Source organism: Hyla sarda, chromosome 8 (assembly GCF_029499605.1).
Source record: "Hyla sarda isolate aHylSar1 chromosome 8, aHylSar1.hap1, whole genome shotgun sequence".
NCBI classification, from domain to species: Eukaryota; Metazoa; Chordata; class Amphibia; order Anura; family Hylidae; genus Hyla; species Hyla sarda.
The window spans coordinates 31,779,045-31,800,808 of NC_079196.1; the positions used below are offsets into that span (position 1 = coordinate 31,779,045).

A 21,764-nucleotide genomic window follows, 5' to 3' on the forward strand; every position below is an offset into this window, starting at 1 on the left:
AACAAGGGAGTCAATGGGAACTGTACAGAACCGTGCGTACGGTTCCATCCGGTTTTCACCATACGGTTTTTGACTTTGCAGTTTTTTTCTTGGAATTTCAATCAAACAAGTGAAACTTTATTCATAATGGAGTTAAAAGTTAAAAACGTATATTTTTTTTTCTTAAAAAACGGATGCAACCGGACATCATTTTTCAAACCGTATACGGATTAAAATTTGTACACACGTTTTAATACAGTTTAGTCAAGTTTTGAGGAATCCGTTTTTTTAATCCAAAACCTGATACGGGAACTGTATTGCAAAAACGTAGTGTGAACCGAAATGCAACACATTTTAAACACGACTACCATAATAAAAAAAATGTTAATGAGAACATTTAAGCACTCATAGTACGTAAAATAGAGCAAAAGCCTAAAATAAATTTATAGAAAAAAATCATGGAAAAATCTTGGAAAAAACGATTTTTCCATGATTTTTTTCTAATGATTTTTTCTAATGATTTTTATCTATAAATTTATTTTAGGCTTTTGCTCTATTTTATGTACTATGAGTGTTTAAATGTTCTCATTAAAAAATTTTTTATTATGGTAGTCGGGTTTAAAATGTGTTGCAATTCTTGGACTGTGTCGTGACTCCACCCATTCCTTTCTAAACTTCCATATATATATATACCTGACTACAGTGATCCCTCAACTTACAATGGCCTCAACATACAATAGTTTCAACATACAATGGTCTTTTCTGGACCATTGTAACTTGAAACCAGACTCAACATACAATGTACGGACAGTCCAGATCTGTGAAATGTGTCATTACCCGAAAGAACTGACCAATCAGAATGGACATTTTACTGGTAAAACCCCTGTATTACTGAAGTGCATGCACTGACTGGTGTCTGGTAGCGCCCCCTACAGTACAGGGAGGTATTACATGTTCTGTACTCTTTACCTGTACCAGGGTTAGCTGCTCATTTGGACACAGGTGAGGGCGGCTCCATGTTACTTTTTTAGGACATTGTGTATTCTGTACAATCCCCTGAAGAAGCTCCTGTCCTCTACATAGACCAGCATTTCCCAACCAGGGTGCCTCCAGCTGTTGCAAAACTACAACTCCCAGCATGCCTGGACAGCCTTTGGCTGTCCGGGCATGCTGGGAGTTGTAGTTTTGCAACAGCTGGAGACTCCCTGGGTGGGAAACACTGACAGACAGTGATTACAGCTCCCAGCAGATCTTTCTTACTTTTATATGTAAGGATTTGCTTTATCTCTATTAGTTATCTACTTATTTTTTCTTTAATCCTCACTTTTTCCTATTTTTGGATGACATTTTGGGGCTTCAGAACCAATTACCAGGTTTCCATAGAGTTATGGTCTCAACATACAATGGTCTCAACATACAATGGTCGTCCTGGAACCAATTAATATTGTAACTTGAGGGACCACTGTATTATACAAGCAAAGTGTGCTTAGACGAAGGGTGTTACCCGAAATGCGTCCCCGCTTATTGTGAGTTGTCTGTAGGCTGTTTTCCGCTTTTCATGCGGTTTTACTGGGATCCCAATAAAGTTTTCATTGTTACCACTGGTTACCTTTTGCTGTTTGTTGCTGTTGCCCTGGAGTCAATAGCCGTGTTGGGGATCCAGAGAGCTGACCATCCTTGCATTTTATAAGGACGTTTGTCTATATAGGGGAGGGGGAGGGGGGATCTTTGTGTGATCCTAGTTTTCGCTTTCGCTTTTTCTCAGGGGTCGTCTCCTAAATCTGCTGTATAATGCGTTTCTTGGCCAAGTGCTTGCTGGCTAAATGTTAATAATTTACGTGCACGGCCGCACTTCTTACCGCTGACAGATCTGCCGGTGGTTTCCCATCTCCATCATCTCATCCTGTATAAATTTGGCGCTTTTTAAACCGTTTCTTGCGAGATAATAGCTGGTAATCACAGGTGTAAACTGCTATTAGGGGGAAAAAAATTTATGCGCATTTTATGTTAACTGATGCGGCCATTATGGAACGCTATCCGTGTTTATACTTGAGGGAGCGACGACTTTGGATGCGAGACCTCCATGTTAAATGCTGCGTGTGGGGGTGGGGCGCTTCTAGGCTGGTGGATCTGTTAGAAGATTCTCCAGCGAGCGTTGCACTTGGCTGTAAATCAATGATGCAGAAATGTCGTTCTTTGTTCCTTCTTGACATTTTCAGGAGGCGCTGATACCCAAGATGGTGACTGCGGCTTAGAATATACAGAGAGGGTATAGATTTTGGCAGCAGTCATACAATAGCGTGGATTTCATGACGGCGGCCATAAGATTGTCACCTTTTTCTCTGAAATGAGGAATACAACTATTTTTTAGAAGTCGCATTATACAATCCAAACCATGTGGTGTATTTTTCTACAAAGCAAAATTGGCGCTCGCTGCCCAAAGCAATGCCTACTCATGTATTCAGGTCTCATCTCAATGTTTCCCCCACCAGGGTGCCTTCAGCTGTTGAAAAACTACAACTCCCAGCATGTTTTTTGTGTATTATTAGGCTAAGTTTCTACTTGTTTTTTTTTTTGTGGCAAGAAACGAAAGGAAAAAAAAAAAACTGAAAAAACGCCACAGCATTTTCAAGTGTTTGGCGTTTTTTGCCGGATGGTTGCAGCCAATCACAGCTCTCAGTGGGAAATATGAATGAGTGATGTTCTATTCACATCACTGCCGGAGTATAGTGCAGAGATGTGAGCGCTGTATACAGCCGCTCCGCATCTCTGCAATAGAAAGGACGATCGCATCGGGTATCAGGAGTGACACCCACTGTGATCTTTTCTTAACTGCAGGGACTACTACTCCCAACATGGAGCACACTCTGCTGTAGTACCTGAATTAATAGACAGATCGCAGCGAGTGTAACTTCTGACACCTGTTGTGATCTGTCTATTAATGCAGGTACTACAGCAGAGTGTGCACCATGTTGGGAGTAGTAGTACCTGCAGTTAAGGAAAGATCACAGCGGATGTCACTCCTTGGCGTCCTCTATAATGTATAGATGCGGCCGGACGCTTTTCTATGGTCCCCTGCACTGCCGTATATATGTACACCTATTCATATTTCCCACAGAGAGTTGTGATTGGCTGGAACCATCTGGCCAATCACAACTCTCTACGGGAAATATGAATAGGTGTACATATATACGGCAGTGCAGGGGACCATAGAAGAGCGTCCGGCTGCATCTATTCATTATACAGGAGGATCGCAACGGACCCGGGGCGATCTGTCAATTAGTACAGGTATTGCTACTCCCATCATGGAACAGTGTGTTCCATGCTGGGAGTAGTAGTACTACGGAAAAAAAATTAAAAATAAAGAAAAAAAAGGGAAAAACATACACACTTACATTTTTATTATTGTCAGCTACATTTTTAGTGCCCCACCCCAAACATAAATTGATCCCTGTTTAAAAATTAATAAAAATTTTGTTATAAAAAAGATACATTTCGTTAGATACAATTTTTTCCTTCACTACTGTATTTTTTTTCTTCTTTTTTTAATGGTACCCTACGAAATTTTATTAAAAAAGGTATCGCCATCACTTTTTTGGATCGCTAAAGTCCCAAAAACGCCAAAGTTAAAACCCACTTGTCGTTTTTCTTGGCGTTTTTTCACTCCCATAGACTTCTATGGGAGAAAAACGCCATGATTTCCGGGGAAAAAAACGCCATTGGCTCAACATGCTGCGACTTTGCAGAACCACCAAGGTAAAAGAGTGAAAAAACACCAAAAGGATAAAAAAAACGGCAAGTGGAAAACATTTTTTGCGATTTCTCATTGATTTACAGCTAACATCTGGCCGCAGCGTTTTTTGGCCCAAAATAGCGTTTTTTGGCCAAAAAACAAGTAGAAACTTAGCCTTATGGGGACTGCCACCTTGCCTGAGCAGTTTTAACAGCATTTACTGATATGCTTTATGGCAGGACCCATGGGCCATAGACAGCGATATACACAACCGGTCCCATTCAGATGAATAGGGAATTTTCTGTGAGGTCATTCTACATGGAGGGGGAGGCTGATCTCTGCTGTGAATGGCGGTGGATCCAGTGTTATATATATATATATATATATATATATATATATATATATATATATATACTGATGTCAGCTTTTACTGTACTCCGGGGTCAAGCCCTGGGAAGAAAAGTGAGGTAACTCACCCAAGCTGTCCACTAAAGGGCTGGTCCCGCTAATGAGAACGGTGTTCCTGTTGTGGAAAAAGTGCAGGAACTCAGTTCCCACGCGTTCCTGTAGGATTTGAATCCTGACTGTACTCCTGTCTATGTTGATAAGGAGACTACTGGGAAATGATCTGTACAGAACAGGAAGCCTTAGCTTAATTTTAGACCTGGACAGAATGGAAACTGAAAAACTCTATTCTTAATAAGGGTTAACATAAAAACCTGATTTAAACAATAGGTCATTTTCTGATTACTCATTCCCTTTAGGAGCCATAATTCCTTTCTTTTATTTACAGAGCCATATGGGTTGGTTATAGTTTTTCCACCATTCCCTTCATGGTTAAACTGACTTACCAAGCGTTACAAAATTTGTTTAGTTTTAATACAGTAAAAACTTAAGTCTGTCTTTTCATGCACGTTATTGTATTATTTTTTTGGGTAGATTTTTTTTCCTTTGGCTCACTTTTTCTTTCATGACCAAAAATCATAATTTCTGGCAATAAGTGTCTTATTGTTTGTGGTTTTACCACATTGGATAAATAACATTCTATTTTAATTGTTAGGACGTTTCCACACACAGTGATACCAGCTGAATATATATTTTTTATATATATTTTTTATATATACACAGTTCGCAGGAGAGCAGCACAACCACTATAGTTGTCCAAGTGCAGACTGTTGAAGCCTGGGTTAGAGGCCCTCCAGTATGCAAAATAAAAACAAATTATATATATATATGTATATATACACACATAACCAAAAAATCAGCAGCACTCTGTTCCTTCAGATGAATCAGTGCGTAACTTTATTCATCTTGTGTTACAAGCAGCTACATTTTGGCCATCTCACACAGCGGCTTGATAATGAGATGGCCGAAACGTAGCTGCGTGTAACACAAGATGAATAAAGTTACGCACTGATTCATCTGAAGGAACGGAGTGCTGCAGATTTTTTGGTTATGTGTATGTATGTATATATATATATATATATATATATATATATATATAATTTGTTTTTATTTTTTAAAACTTTACCTCCCACTTTACACAATTCATTCTGAAGCCTCTCTGTAGCAGGTTGTGATGGTGGAGGTTAAATGCCTGGAACTGTTGGTAGCATGCGGCACTCCTAACCACGCTTCATACTCTGGGGGCATAGATTGGCTGATATACAGAAGATACCACCAAGGGATTACACATTATGGTAGTGTTGGTGTCTATGATGAGACTTTTCACAGACCTGTACGGAGATTTCTGAGGACAGCTATAGCTCATATACTCTATGTATATCCTTTATATCTGCAGTGAATAGAATGAACGGGTTTTTATACTAATGTTTTTACCTTTTTTTTTCCTTTTCAGATGTTTTGGATGGTTATAATGGAACCATTTTTGCCTATGGTCAGACATCATCTGGAAAAACACACACAATGGAGGTAATGTATGACCTGAGATCTGTGATATTGCTCGCCATGTTAAAGGAGAACTACGGGATTGAAAATGTTATCCCCTATCCTAAGTATAGATAAGTTTCAGATCGCAGGGGGTCCGACTGCTGGGGCCCCCCACGATCTCCCGTACGGGGCTGCGGCTCTCTGCATAGAGAGAGCGTGTCGACCACCGCACGAGGCGGCAGCTGACACGCGCCCTCCATTTACTGCTATGGGAGAGCCGAAGCGCTGCCTTCGGCAATTTCCGGCTCTCCCATAGCAGTGTATGGAGGGGGCGTGTTGGCTGCTGCTTCGTGCGGTGGTCAATACGCCCTCTCTAACCAGAGAGCCGGGGCCCCGTACGGGAGATCGCGGGGGGCCCCAGCAGTCGGACCCCCGCGATCTGAAACGTATCCCCTATCCTTAGGATAGGGGATATATTTTTCAATCCCGTAGTTCTCCTTTAAGATGTGTTATCCTGCTTGGGATAAAATGATATTTGGATGAGATTAAATTAGAGTTAGAAATTAAGCTATATAAAGTGTAGATAAAGCGGTGGGGCTCCTCTGATTCACATAGATATTGCAAAACAAAAAATTCCCAGCATTCCCGAACAGCCGTTGGTGGTCCACAGTTTGGAGATCACTGTCTAATGGGGTGGGACTTGCTGTGGATTCTGCAGGGGAGACCCCATCCTAAATCATACAGATTTGCTTCAATAGATTTTCCTTAACATAACATTACAGTACATTACTTGCACATTTCATTGAGAGTTTTTTGTCCTTGATTAACCCCTTAACGACAATGGACGTAAATGTAAGTCATGGTGACGTGGTACTTAGCGCACCATGACGTACATTTACGCGCCGACATGATCGCGAGCACCGGAGCAGTCAGCAGCCAGGGACCCGCCGGTAATGGCGGGCATCCCTGATCGCGCGGATGTCCGCCATTAACCCCTCCGATGCCATGATCAATACAGATCACGGCATCTGCAGCTGTGCGGTACTTTGCACGGATGATCTGATCGCCCGCAGCGCTGCCGCGGGGATCCGATCATCCAGCATGGCGGCCGGAGGTCCCCTCACCTGGCTCCGGCCATCTCCCGGGGTCTTCTGCTCTGGTCTCACATCGAGCAGACCAGAGCAGAAGATGACCTATAATACTGAGCAGTGCTATGTCCTATACATAGCACTGCACAGTATTATCAATCAACTGATTGCAATGAATAGTCCCCGATGGGGACATAAAAAGTGTAAAAAAAAAAAAAAGTTTAAAAATGTAAAATAAAAAAAGTAAAAAAATGTGAAAAATCCCCTCCCCCAATAAAAAAGTTAAACGTCAGTTTTTCCCATTTTACCCCCAAAAAAGCGTAAAAAAAATTATTAATACACATATTTGGTATCGCCGCGTGCGTAAAAGTCTGAACTATTAAAATATATCATTTTCCCGTACGGTGAACGGCGTAAACGTGAAAAAAATTTAAAAGTCCAAAATTGCTGCTTTTTTGTCACATTTTATTCCAAAAAAATGTATAAAAAATTAATAAAAAGTAAAACCTAAGCAAAAGTGGTACTGATAAAAACTACAGATCATGGCGCAAAAAATGAGCCCTCATATCGCCCCATATACGGAAAAATTAGAAAGTTATAGGTGGTCAAAATAGGGCAATTTCAAACATACTAATTTTGTTAAAATGGTTTGAGATTTTTTTTAAGCGGTACAATTATAGAAAAGCATATAACATGGGTATCATTTTAATCGTATTGACCCACAGAATAACGAAAACATGTCACTTTTACCGGAAAGTGTACAGCGTGAAAACAAAACCTTCCAAAATTTGCAAAATTTCAGTTTTCTTTTCAATTTTCCCACATAAATAATATTTGTTTGGTTGCTCTGTACATTTTATGGTAAAATAAGTGCTGTAATTACAAAGTAAAATTGGTGATGCAAAAAACAAGCCCTCATATGGGTCTGTGGATGGAAATATAAGAGAGTTATGATTTTTAGAAGGCGAGGAGGAAAAAACGAAAATGCTAAAATAAAATTGGTCTGGTCCTTAAGGGGTTAAGCCAATGGGGAAAATCCACAACAAATCTTTCATCCACAGAACCGACGCGCCATGGAGTTAAAAATGTGAAAATCTACTTTAGGGCAGAAAATTTCCCCAGCATGTAAATGTGATTTGTAAAATATCCAATTACCTCCTACTGTATTCTGCTGCAGCATCCACCAATCTGCAGCATTTTCATTCTGTGTGAATTCATGCTTACTGTATAAAGGTGTTAAACCTGTAGGGCAATCCACTATCCAATAAATTAGTTTCTTTAGTAATTCCATTGTATTCTTCTTAACATTTATTTTACATTTAGGCACAAAATATAATGTAAAATCCTGCTCGTCCAAGAGCTAACTATATAATATTCTTTCCTATCTATATGGGTGGCTTACTACCAGCCACCCAAAAAAAAGTGATTGGGCTTTCACATTGTTTAAAGTCCAGTAACAATCTGTCTTCAGTACCTATGCTGATTTGGGCCACACACTGAAAACGTGGACTGACCAGAAGGGGAATGAATGGCCCATAATGGTAGGGTCTGTAGGGATTTCCCACTATCCTGGAATTCATATACCGTATTTTTCGCCATATAAGACACTCCGGTATATAATACGCACCCAATTTTAAAGGAGGAAAATCTAGAAAAAAAAGATTCTGAACCAAATACAATGTAAAGTATAGGACAGTAATCTTCAACCTGCGGATCTCCAGATGTTGCAAAACTACAACTCCCAGCATGCCCGGACAGCCGTTGGCTGTCCGGGCATGCTGGGAGTTGTAGTTTTGCAACATCTGGAGGTCTGCAGGTTGAAGACCACTGGTATAGGAGGTAATACTCACGTGTCCCCACCGCTCTGGACCCGCCACCTCTGCCCTGGATGTCGTCCTCCATAGCTGTCGCCGCGTCCCCGGGGTGTCCCCGTCGCTCCGGAACGTCTCTGCTGCCCGGGATCCTCGCTCTCCGTCGCCGCCATCACGTCGCTACGCACGCCGCTCCTATTGGATGACGGGACGGCGTGCGCGACGACGTGATGACGACGATGGAGAGCGCCAGCCATGCAGGGGATCCCGGCATGGAGCAGTAATTTGCCGATCGGACACCGAGGAGGCAGGTAAGGTCCCTCCCGATGTTCTGTAAGCTGTTCTGGATGCCGCGATTTTACTGCGGCGGTCCCAAACAGCCCGACTGAGCAGCCGGGTTAGTTTCACTTTCCCTTCAGACGTGGCGGTCAGCTTTGATCGCCGCCTCTGAAGGGTTAATACAGGGCATCACCGCGATCGGTGATGTCCTGTACTAGCCGCGGGTCCCGGACGTTGATGGCCGCAGGGACCGCCGCGATAGGACAGGGATTTAATGTGCATTTGCCATATAAGACGCACCTACTTTTCCCCCCCAGTTTTGGGGAAGAAAAAGTGCGTCTTATACGGCGAAAAATACGATATATACATATATATATATATATATATATATATATATATATAAAATCAGAGTTTGGATGAGTGTTATTCTAAGCAAAATGCCCAAGTGCACTAAACACAAATTATGTGAAAATTCCCCAAGGTTATGATCATATTTTATTCCTTATGTACTAAAACCAAAGCATAAGGACACTGTGAGCGCCCCCTAGAGACATGGCCTGTACCCTCCAGGATACACTTATCTTAGCTCGAGAACCTAGGAACATGACTGAAGTCACGGGGCATGTAGGCTTTACCCATATGACTGTTCCTGCTAATGTCCCATTTATTTTCTCCTCAGGGGAAGCTACATGACCATCAGCTCATGGGAATCATCCCAAGGATCGCACGGGACATATTTGATCACATCTATTCAATGGACGAAAACCTAGAATTTCATATAAAGGTAACTGAGTTAATATTCGCTCTCTGGTTTGTGGTGCCCACGTATAGTACGTACAGCTATTAGGTATAAGAGATTGTATTCTAAGTTACGCTTTGCATGGTCTATTAAATAATATGTTCTTTGGGGGCAGTGTCCCCCATCCTTTGGTTCTACAGCTGTGACTACAAATCCTATCATGGCTGTCCCGCATGGTGGGAGTTGTAGTTTTGCAACAGCTGGAGAGCCACAGGTTAGGGAACATCACCTTTTATTTTATTTAAATTTTTTTTACAATCCCAAGAACAAATAAACAAATTGGGAACTGTGTAATGCTTCATTTATCCTGTGGTGGCGCTGCAGGTTAACTGAGCATATTGCTGCAAATTAGAGCTGATACCTAATTTTTTATTTACTAACTTTTAACAAAAAAGGATTTGCAAAAATAATTCCTGTTTATAAATAAAGATTTATAAACAACTTTGTTACATATAGAAGTTTTGTATTAAAAGTTTTACCCAAAAGCCAACATGTTGGTTTTCCTGACTGTGCAGGTTTGTGGCCTTTGTTGATGGGGCTCAGTCAGTTCTGCAGATGCTTCGACATTGCTGCCGCAAACATAGTGTAAACATTATTCTCCTCTGCTTTGCTGATCCTGAGGGTTTTTCTTAAAGGGGTTATTCAGGAATAAAAAAACAGGCTTAATTTCTTTTTAAAGACTACTCCCTGTCTGTCTCCACTTTGGGTGTGGTATTACAACTTGGTACCATTCACTTCAATGGAACTGAGATGCAGAACCACACCCAACCAGGAGACAGACAGGGAGCCATCTTTGAAAGGAATAATCTCTGTTTTTTTTTTATTCCTGGATAACCCCTTTAAAGGGGTACTCCACTGGAAAACATTTTTTTTTTTTTTTAATCAACTGGTGCCAGAAAGTTACAAAGATTTGTAAATGAAAGGGGTATTCCAGGCAAAAACTTTTTTTTATATATCAACTGGCTCCGGAAAGTTAAACAGATTTGTAAATTACTTCTATTAAAAAATCTTAATCCTTCCAATAGTTATTAGCTTCTGAAATTTTCTGTCTAACTGCTCAATGATGATGTAAGGTCACGGGAGCTGTGCATGATGGGAGAATATCCCCATAGGAGCTGCACAGCTCCCGGTACGTGAGTCATCAGAGAGCAGTTAGACAGAAAACAACAACTCAACTTCAGAAGCTAATAACTATTGGAAGGATTAAGATTTTTTTAATAGAAGTAATTTAAAAATCTGTTTAACTTTCCGGAGCCAGTTGATATATAAAAAAAAGTTTTTGCCTGGAATACCCCTTTAAGAAAAATTGGGTATTGTGCAGCTCACAGAAAAAATTAGTTGAGGCTATATGGAGGAGTACTTACAACTAAAAAGTACAAATAATCAATAACTGTAAAAGAAGAGGGAGGTACCATTAGCCTCTAGACTAATACCATAAAATGGTACATGATGAATGCATTTATAAAATAGAATAGAACTGTGCTTCACTTAAATGATGAGAGAAAAATGTATTAAAAAATATTTTTTGCAAGATTAAATATCATTATTATGATATTTAATCTTGCAGATTTGTAAATTACTTCTATTAAAAAATCTTAATCCTTCCAGCACATATCAGCTGCTGTATGCTACAGAGGAAGTTCTTTTCTTTTTGAATTTCTTTTGTGTCTGAACACAGTGCTCTCTGCTGACACCTCTGTCCATGTCAGGAACTGTCCAGAGTAGGAGCAAATCCCCATAGCAAACCTCTCCTGCTCTGGACAGTTCCTGACATGGACAGAGGTGTCAGCAGAGAGCACTGTGGTCAGACAGAAAAGAAATTCAAAAGGAAAAGAACTTCCTCTGTAGAATACAGCAGCTGATAAGTACTGGAAGGGTTAAGATTTTTAAATAGAAGTCATTTACTAATCTGTTTAACTTTCTAGCACCAGTTGATTTAAAAAAAATATATAAAAAAATGTTTTCCAGTGGAGTACCCTTTTAAGATCAGTAATGTTAGAGGAGATATAGCCTTTGTATTATAAGGATCTATTCACACAGCGGAATTCCACCTCAAATAAAAGCCAAACAAGGAAAAATTGTCCAGCGCCTGGTGTGCACTTAAAAGCTTGCTTTGTTGCTTGAATGGAGTCACAATTACAGGTAAAGGAACGTCTGACGCGTTTCGCACTCGCAGGTGCTTAATCGTGAGTTTACGATTAAGCACCTGCAAGTGCGAAACGCGTCAGATGTTCCTTTACCTGTAATTGTGACTCCAGTCAAGCAATAAAGCAAGCTTTTAAGTGCACACCAGGCGCTAGACAATTTTTCCTTGTTGGATTATTGCTGTGAAGCCGGGGTGGGACCGGCAGGTCCGATTGCGCAGTTGGACCTTATTAGTCGTTGGTTTGAAGCGTGCAGCTCTCCTTGTTCAAATAAAAGCCCAGTACACTTTGATGGGATTCCGCACTCCCGTTGACACTTCGGAATTTCCGCGAGCGGAAATTCCGAAGTGTCAACGGGATTGCGGAATCCCATAGAAGTGTATTGGGCTTTTATTTGAGGCGAAATTCCACTGGCAGAAATTCTGCCGTGTGAATAGACCCCAAAGTCTGCACAGATATACATAAAGCAAAGAGACATATGTATCATTGCTATATCCTTGTAACTGCTGGTCCTGACATATACTTACTTTTCTATCACAGGTCTCTTACTTTGAAATCTATTTAGACAAAATCCGGGACTTGCTGGACGGTAAGAAGCTGTGGTGCTATGGACTGTGCAGTGATGGTTGTTCCCATAGGGATCAGAGCTGAGGAGGGAATAGGAATTCCAGAAATTTCAGAAAGTGCTGATAAGAAATGATAACAAAATAGAAATTTCAGATTTTTTTCATATTTTATTTCTGTTTGTGTGCAATCTCTCACAGTGTCTAAAACAAACTTGGCTGTGCACGAAGATAAAAATCGCGTCCCCTATGTGAAGGTATGTACTGTGTACTGTCTGTGTCACTTGCTACAAGTCAATTAGAAAAACTAGAGGAGAAATATCTCTTCCACATTTGTTAGGGCTCCAGGGGCTCAGATCGTATTGACCATTGACCCTATTGCTCATTTACACCCATTTTTATATTTTAAAGGATCACCCTGGAGAAAAGAAAATGTTTTCAAATCAACAAGTTATACATATTTTTAAATTGCTTCTATTTTAAAATCTTAATCCTTCCAGTTCTCATCAGCTGCTGTATGCTCCAGAGGAAGTTGTGTAATTCTTTCCAGTCTGAGCACAGTGCTCTCTGCTGACACCTCTGTCCATGTCAGGAACTGTCCAGAGCAGGATAGGTTTGCTATGGGGATTTGCTCCTGCTCTGAACAGTTCCTGACATGGACAGAGGTGTCAGCAGAGAGCACTGTGGTCAGACTGGAAAGAACTACACAACTTCCTCTGGAGCATACAGCAGCTAATAAGTACTGGAAGGATTAAGATTTTAATATAGAAGTAATTTACGAATCTGTTTGACTTTTTGGCACCAATTGATTTGAATTTTTTTTTTCCTTTCCTTTTTCCTCCGGCACTAAGACATCTTATCCCCTATCCAAAGGATAGGGGATAAGACACCTGATCGCGGGGGTCCCGTGGGGGTCCCCGGCTGTCACGCCCCCTCCCATAGGCTTGCATTGAGGGGGCGGAGCGTGATGTCACACGGGGGCGGAGCCGTGATGTCACAATGCTCTGTCCCCGTGATCGTCAGTAACACGCTCCGGGGACTGATTCTAACGGGGTGCTTTGTGAAAGATCACGGGGGGCCCCAGCGGCAGGACCCCCTGTGATCAGGCATCTAATCCCCTATCCTTTGGATAGGGGATAAGATGTCTTAGCGTAGGAGTACCCCTTTAACAATACTTTGCACAAAAACATACAATGTGTCAGCAGATAAAAACATTTGGCCTATCTAGTCTGCCCAATATTCTGAATTCTATCAAGAGTCCCTGACCCTATGAAGGATATCCTTATGCTGATCCCATGCATGCTTTACATTCTTTACTGTATTTGCAGCGACCACTTCTGCAGGAAGGCTGTTCCATGCATCCACTACTCTCTCAGTAAAGTAATACTTCCTCATATTAAACTTTGGGTGTCAACAGGCGAGACTTTCTCTTAGATCTTCTTTCTATAATGGATATAATGTCATTTACCTATTTTTCTACCAATACAGTCAATTTATTAGAAAAACCACTATGGTGCGGTGAATATTGCATCTATATTTTCTTTTCCTACATTTTCATGTGTAGGGCTGTACAGAGAGGTTTGTGTCCAGTCCAGAGGAAGTAATGGATGTCATAGATGAAGGGAAGGCAAACAGACATGTTGCGGTCACAAGTAAGTTACTGACGATTCATCATTTCCGTATGAAACCTCAGTTAGACTAGATTAAAGGGGATTGTGTCAAATTATCAAATAAATCTGCTTTCCAAAAACAGCCATTCTTTCCCATGCACTAGTATTGCATTGAATGTACAATGTGAGCTGCATTACCACACACAGCCTATGGAAAAGTGTGGCACTGTTTCATACAAACCCTTTGATTGTAGAATGTGATTGTGGAACTAATTACTTTATAGCCAATTTTCCAAACATACAAGAGCATACATAGCATAGAGGCAGGCCATGTGGCTGCTATGGGGACCCCTGGAGGAGAGGGGGCCGTTCCCATTCCTTTCTGTATTGGTAAGAAACTGTGCAGAACTCCTCTCTCCAGGGCAGAGTTTCCCAACCTGGGTGCCTTCAGCTGTTTCAAAGCTACAACTCACAGCATGCCAAAGGTTGTCTGGGCATGATTGGAGTTGTTGTTTTGCAACAGCTGGAGGCACATTGTCACCATATTTATGGAGGGGATATTGACCAATGGATCATGGAAAGCAAAGGGAAATAAACATCAGACCCTCCTGTCCAGGGGGGCAAAATCAGATGCCATAATAGGAGACTATAAAAGAAGACCTTTGCTATGCAGTCCCCCCTTCCTATGTATGCCACTGAATATGTGCAGGTATATATACGTGGTGTCGTCAGGGTGTGATGTGAGGTGTAAGAGCAGATGTTGCCCAGGGGTAGATGGTATAAACCCTTTCGTGTTCGTGACGCCAGGGCGTGATTTAACCTTAATCACCCAAAGGTAGCACCGCTAGTCCTAGGTTAGGCAGGGGCAAATAATAGTCCATGGCCAGGTTAAGGTTAACAATGGCATTTACTGAGGTAGACAAATGGTACAGTCTATACAGTTCGGCCAGGATCCCAGAGAGGGGACCGGTAACACGGGGGACCTCACAGCTTGCTGGGACTTGCAGTGATTTGACAGACTATAGGTGCAGGTCACGCTGACTACAATTGACAACTGAAGATGATGACAGATGATAAAGATCACTTGACTTACTGACTTGTTGCTGTAATTTAGGTTGAGGCCTCCAGATGTGCTGGACACTGACCCTGAGATGTCTGGACTAGAGTGCGGTGTAAGAGCGAGATTGTAGTACCTCCCCCTCTTATAAAGGGGGCTGAGCAAGGAGCACATAGGCCAACTGCAGGTCACCTAGTGCTCTCTGGGTAACAAACATATGACTTAAACATGTGACAAACATTATCATGTGACTAAAAATCATGTGACCAACATCAAAGGTCCTTTGCACTCAATATACAACCTATTCACATTATGGGGAAACACTGCAGGAGAGCACTGAGGACGTACAGGGACTCAACCTGACAGGACTGTAGGAGCATAATCCGGTACTGTGACATCACACACACACATATATATATATATACATACAGTGACCCTACCGCGGCCCCGACATACGATCATTTCAACATATGATCACTCTCAGAGGCCATTGCATGTTGAAGGCAGCATCACCATACGATGCTTTTGTATGTCGGGGCCATCGCATAAACGGCTATCCGGCAGCGCAGACTGCTTCACCGGATAGCCATTTACGGTGCCCCGTGTGGTCCGCTGACGATCATCACTTACCTGTCCTCGGGGCTCCGTAGAGTACTCTCCGGGATCCCCTGCATCGCCGGCGCTCTCCTTCGTCGTCATCACATCGTCGCACACGCCGTCCCGTCATCCAATAAGAGCGGCGTGCGCAGCGACGTGATGGCGGCGACGGAGAGTGATGTTCCCAGGCAGCAGAGACCTTCCCGGAGCATCGGGGACACCTCCAGGACGCGGCAACAGCGATGGAGGGCGACATCCAGGGCAGCGGTGACGGTCTGGAGCGGCGGGGACACGTGAGTATAACCTCCAATACCAGTGGTCTTCAACCTGCAGACCTCCAGATGTTGCAAAACTACCACTCCCAGCATGCCCGGACAGGCTGGGAGTTGTAGTTTTAAAACATCTGGAGGTCCGCAGGTTGGAGAAAACTGTCCTATACTTTACATTGCACGGATCCCTCAACATACGATGGTTTCAACAAACGATGGTTCATTTGGAACAGATTACCATCGTATGTTGAGGGACCACTGTATATAGATATAAATATAAAACACAATACTTGCAGACTGTACCTGGACGTTCCAAGTGATGGTGCTGTGTGTAAGAGCACTCAGGCAATAGAAATGACAAATACTCTATCAACCATAAAGGATAACACTCAATTAAAAAACAACGTCTAATTTGACATTTCCTCCTCCTTTGCAGATATGAATGAGCACAGTTCCAGAAGTCACAGTATTTTCCTGATTAATATAAAGCAAGAAAACATTGAGACCGAGAAGAAGCTTTGCGGGAAACTCTACCTGGTTGATCTAGCGGGAAGTGAAAAGGTGAGGATCGGTCTATGGAGGACGGCATGTCAATAATCTACCTACACTGTTAGAACTATCCTCCTCTATATGGATGGAAGCATCTAGATGGTTCTTCCAGGCGGTTCACTTGAGCTGTTACTGCCATGTCATCCTTTAGGTCAGCAAAACCGGAGCTGAGGGAGCAGTTTTGGATGAAGCTAAAAACATCAATAAATCTTTATCTGCACTTGGCAACGTCATCTCCGCTTTGGCTGAGGGAACGGTGAGTACCAAGTTTGGACTTGGCATTTTTAAGGGGACCACAGTATCACTGAATGACCAGGCGTGCTTGATTTACCGGATATTGTCCCAGAAAGTTGGGTGACAATATGGCAGCTAGTACAGTTTACACTGTGTTGTGTAGGTGTCATGAAAGGGTAACCTGTGTATTTTATAATGTTACTTTAGTCAGGGTTGTGTCGCCATCATCTAGGTGACTGAAAAAGCTGTGTGATGCTTGCCAATACTAGCTTTATCCTTCTTTCCCAAAATCAAAAAGTATTTATTAAGAGGGGGCAAACTTTATTGATGACCTATCCTCAGGATAGGCCACTAAATCTGGTCCCCCACCAGAGGTTCGATTCCCACATACGCATGTGAATGGAGTTAGAATCAGACAGCGCCATACATTGTGTAGTGGCTGTGTGGGGGTACTGCAGCTCAGCTCCAATTGAAGTAAATGGCAATACAGAGCTGGCTCTGTTCAGTGTGTGTGAAGATGTCGCGGCTCTGGCACAGTTTAATAGTAATGCCAGCTGTTGGAACCCTATTGATCTGAAATTAAGGAGTTATCCTGATGATAGGTCAACAATAGGTTTTGCCTGGAAAATCCCTTTAACAACTTGCCCAAGGGAAGACTTGAGATTGTATATTACTTTTCTTTATTAAGTAAATTAGGAGGGGAATGCTCTTTAAGGGTACGTTAAAAAAATATTCAGCAGATCCTGTGAGTGTGAACGTACCCTAAAGGGATATTTTAGGATATGCCATGTCTTTATGGCTGGTGGGAGTGTGACCTCCTCTTTGGCCTCCATTGATCCTGAGAAGGAAAGGAGACACAGCATCTCCCTCTAAGTTTTGCTTTTAGAAGGTACTCCAGCCCCCTCTAGGGATAGGTGCATGATTGTGGGTGATCCAAATGTTGGAATCTCAAAAATGAGGTTCCCAGTCTCCCATTGGATGACCCCATTCCCCTGGCATCGGTTGCACCAAGATAGCAGTAACTACAGCACTGATGGGACCCTACTAAATAAGGGGTCTGACTTGAGCCCTATTGTCCCCAGGGCAAATTTTGGCCTGTTCCTATACATTCACACCAGCCCCCCCCATCAGCATGTCCCCCATACATCCACACCAGCCCCCCCATCAGCATGTCCTCCATACATCCACACCAGCCCCCCCATCAGCATGTCCCCCATACATCCACACCAGCCCCCCCCCATCAGCATGTCCCCCATACATCCACACCAGCCTCCCCCATCAGCATGTCCCCCATACAGCCACACCAGCCCCCCCAAACAGCATGTCCTCCATACATCCACACAAGCCTCCCCCATCAGCATGTCCCCCATACATCCACACCAGCCCCCCCATCAGCATGTCCCCCATACAGCCACACCAGCCCCCCCATCAGCATGTCATCCATACATCCACACCAGCCCCCCCATCAGCATGTTCCCCATACATCCACACCAGCCCCCCCATCAGCATGTCCCCCATACAGCCACACCAGCCCCCCCAACACGTTGTCCTCCATACATCCACACCAGCCTCCCCCATCAGCATGTCCCCCATACATCCACACCAGCCCCCCCATCAGCATGTCCTCCATACATCCACACCATCCCCCCCATCAGCATGTCCCCCATACATCCACACCAGCTCCCCCAACAGCATGTCCTCCATACATCCACACCAGCCCCCCCCATCAGCATGTCCCCCATACATCCACACCAGCCCCCCCATCAGCATGTCCCCCATACATCCACACCAGCCCCCCCAACAGCATGTCCCCCATACATCCACACCAGCCCCCCCATCAGCATGTCCCCCATACATCCACACCAGCCCCCCATCAGCATGTCCTCCATACATCCACACCAGCCCCCCCATCAGCATGTCCTCCATACATCCACACCAGCCCCCCCATCAGCATGTCCTCCATACATCCACACCAGCCCCCTCATCAGCATGTCCCCCATACATCCACACCAGCCCCCCCATCAGCATGTCCCCCATACATCCACACCAGCTCCCCCAACAGCATGTCCTCCATACATCCACACCAGCCCCCCCATCAGCATGTCATCCATACATCCACACCAGCCCCCCCATCAGCATGTCCTCCATACATCCACACCAGCCCCCTCATCAGCATGTCCTCCATACATCCACACCAGCCCCCCCATCAGCATGTTCCCCATACATCCACACCAGCCCCCTCATCAGCATGTCCTCCATACATCCACACCAGCCCCCCCATCAGCATGTCCTCCATACAGCCACACCAGCCCCCCCATCAGCATGTCCTCCATACATCCACACCAGCCCCCTCATCAGCATGTTCTCCATACATCCACACCAGCCCCCCCATCAGCATGTCCTCCATACATCCACACCAGCCCCCCCATCAGCATGTCCCCCATACATCCACTCCAGCCCCCATCAGCATGTCCTCCATACATCCACACCAGCCCCCCCCCATCAGCATGTCCTCCATACATCCACACCAGCCCCCCCAACAGCATGTCCTCCATACATCCACACCAGCCCCCCCATCAGCATGTCCTCCATACATCCACACCAGCCCCCCCCATCAGCATGTCCCCCATACATCCACACCAGCCCCCCCATCAGCATGTCCCCCATACATCCACACCAGCCCCCCCAACAGCATGTCCTCCATACATCCACACCAGCCCCCCCATCAGCATGTCCCCCATACATCCACACCAGCCCCCCATCAGCATGTCCTCCATACATCCACACCAGCCCCCCCATCAGCATGTCCTCCATACATCCACACCAGCCCCCCCATCAGCATGTCATCCATACATCCACACCAGCCCCCCCATCAGCATGTCCTCCATACATCCACACCAGCCCCCTCATCAGCATGTCCTCCATACATCCACACCAGCCCCCCCATCAGCATGTCCTCCATACATCCACACCAGCCCCCCCATCAGCATGTCCTCCATACATCCACACCAGCCCCCTCATCAGCATGTCCCCCATACATCCACACCAGCCCCCCCATCAGCATGTCCCCCATACAGCCACACCAGCCCCCCCATCAGCATGTCCTTCATACATCCACACCAGCCCCCCCATCAGCATGTCCTCCATACATCCACACCAGCCCCCCCATCAGCATGTCCTCCATACATCCACACCAGCCCCCCCATCAGCATGTCCTCCATACATCCACACCAGCCCCCTCATCAGCATGTCCTCCATACATCCACGCCAGCCCCCCCCCATCAGCATGTCCTCCATACAGCCACACCAGCCCCCCAACAGCATGTCCCCCATACATCCACTCCAGCCCCCATCAGCATGTCCTCCATACATCCACACCAGCCCCCCCATCAGCATGTCCTCCATACATCCACACCAGCCCCCTCATCAGCATGTCCTCCATACATCCACACCAGCCCCCCCATCAGCATGTCCTCCATACATCCACACCAGCCCCCCCATCAGCATGTCCTCCATACATCCACACCAGCCCCCCCATCAGCATGTCCTTCATACATCCACACCAGCCCCCCCATCAGCATGTCCTCCATACATCCACACCAGCCCCCTCATCAGCATGTCCTCCATACATCCACGCCAGCCCCCTCATCAGCATGTCCTCCATACAGCCACACCAGCCCCCCAACAGCATGTCCCCCATACATCCACTTCAGCCCCCATCAGCATGTCCTCCATACATCCACACCAGCCCCCCCCCCATCAGCATGTCCTCCATACATCCACACCAGCCCCCCCAACAGCATGTCCTCCATACATCCACACCAGCCCCCCAACAGCATGTCCCCCATACATCCACTCCAGCCCCCATTAGCATGTCCTCCATACATCCACACCAGCCCCCCCATCAGCATGTCCTCCATACATCCACGCCAGCCCCCCCAACAGCATGTCCTCCATACATCCACACCAGCCCCCCAACAGCATGTCCCCCATACATCCACTCCAGCCCCCATCAGCATGTCCTCCATACATCCACACCAGCCCCCCCAACAGCATGTCCCCCATACATCCACTCCAGCCCCCATCAGCATGTCCCCCATACATCCACTCCAGCCCCCATCAGCATGTCCCCCATACATCCACTCCAGCCCCCATCAGCATGTCCCCCATACATCCACTCCAGCCCCCATCAGCATGCCTCCCCATACACTTAATCAGTATCCCAGTGTTTCCCAACCAGGGCTCCTCCAGCTATTTCAAAACTACAACTCCCAGCATGCCCGGAAAGCCAAGGCATGCTGAAAGTTGTAGTTTTGCAATAGCTGGAGGCACCCTGGTTGGGAAACACTGCTCTATCCTGTGTATAGTGGCTAAGTGTTATACCCTTTAATATTCGTTTAAGAAATAATACTATTATATTTTTATCATAGATAGCTTAATATTGCTCAGACTGCTCTCGTTTGCTTCCTAGAAAAGCCATGTTCCATACAGAGACAGTAAGATGACCAGGATACTGCAGGACTCCCTTGGTGGGAACTGCCGGACAACCATCATAATCTGCTGCTCCCCATCCAACTTCAATGAGGCTGAAACTAAATCCACGCTCATGTTCGGCCAGCGGTAAATCCATTTCTGTGCGGCTCCCGCGCCCCTGCACGGCTCCTGTTCGCACCATTAATGAGAGTTTCTCTTGTACCAGGGCCAAGACTATTAAGAACACTGTGTCTGTCAATCTGGAGCTGACTGCCGAGGAGTGGAAGAAGAAGTATGAAAAGGAGAAAGATAAAAACAAGTCACTTAAGAATATCATTCAGCATCTTGAGATGGAATTGAACCGGTGGCGAGGCGGTAAGGAAATTGCTTCGAAAATGGATGATGGATTAAGTACATCAAGTGTTAGGAATATATTACAGAAAATGACAGTATGATATTGTTGTGCGCTCATAAATCCCTGTGTTTTAGAGCAATTGGAGGGGAATCTTTTCCCATACGCATATGCTCGGTCTGGCGGTGTGCTTTTACCTTCCTATACACATTAGATAGTTTTTCAGTGGTTTGCGCCAATTTTAATAGGATCCCTTAACAATCTTATGTGAATGGAGACAGAACAACTACCCCCAACAATCTAGTATTTAGTCCCAGACAGATCCTGTATTCTTCTG

General features: G+C 44.7%; 1 protein-coding gene across 1 annotated transcript in view; it reads left to right on the forward strand.

Annotated features, from left to right (window-relative positions):
* KIF5C (kinesin family member 5C) overlaps positions 1-21,764 on the forward strand; it is a 99,242-nt gene that overhangs the window by 26,908 nt on the left and 50,570 nt on the right. Inside the window, exons 3-11 of the mRNA XM_056537082.1 lie at positions 5,571-5,644; positions 9,460-9,564; positions 12,264-12,312; positions 12,488-12,543; positions 13,851-13,938; positions 16,256-16,380; positions 16,520-16,624; positions 21,074-21,222; positions 21,302-21,450. Of these exons, the coding sequence (XP_056393057.1) occupies positions 5,571-5,644; positions 9,460-9,564; positions 12,264-12,312; positions 12,488-12,543; positions 13,851-13,938; positions 16,256-16,380; positions 16,520-16,624; positions 21,074-21,222; positions 21,302-21,450 (900 nt within the window). The remainder of the gene's footprint in view (positions 1-5,570; positions 5,645-9,459; positions 9,565-12,263; positions 12,313-12,487; positions 12,544-13,850; positions 13,939-16,255; positions 16,381-16,519; positions 16,625-21,073; positions 21,223-21,301; positions 21,451-21,764) is intronic.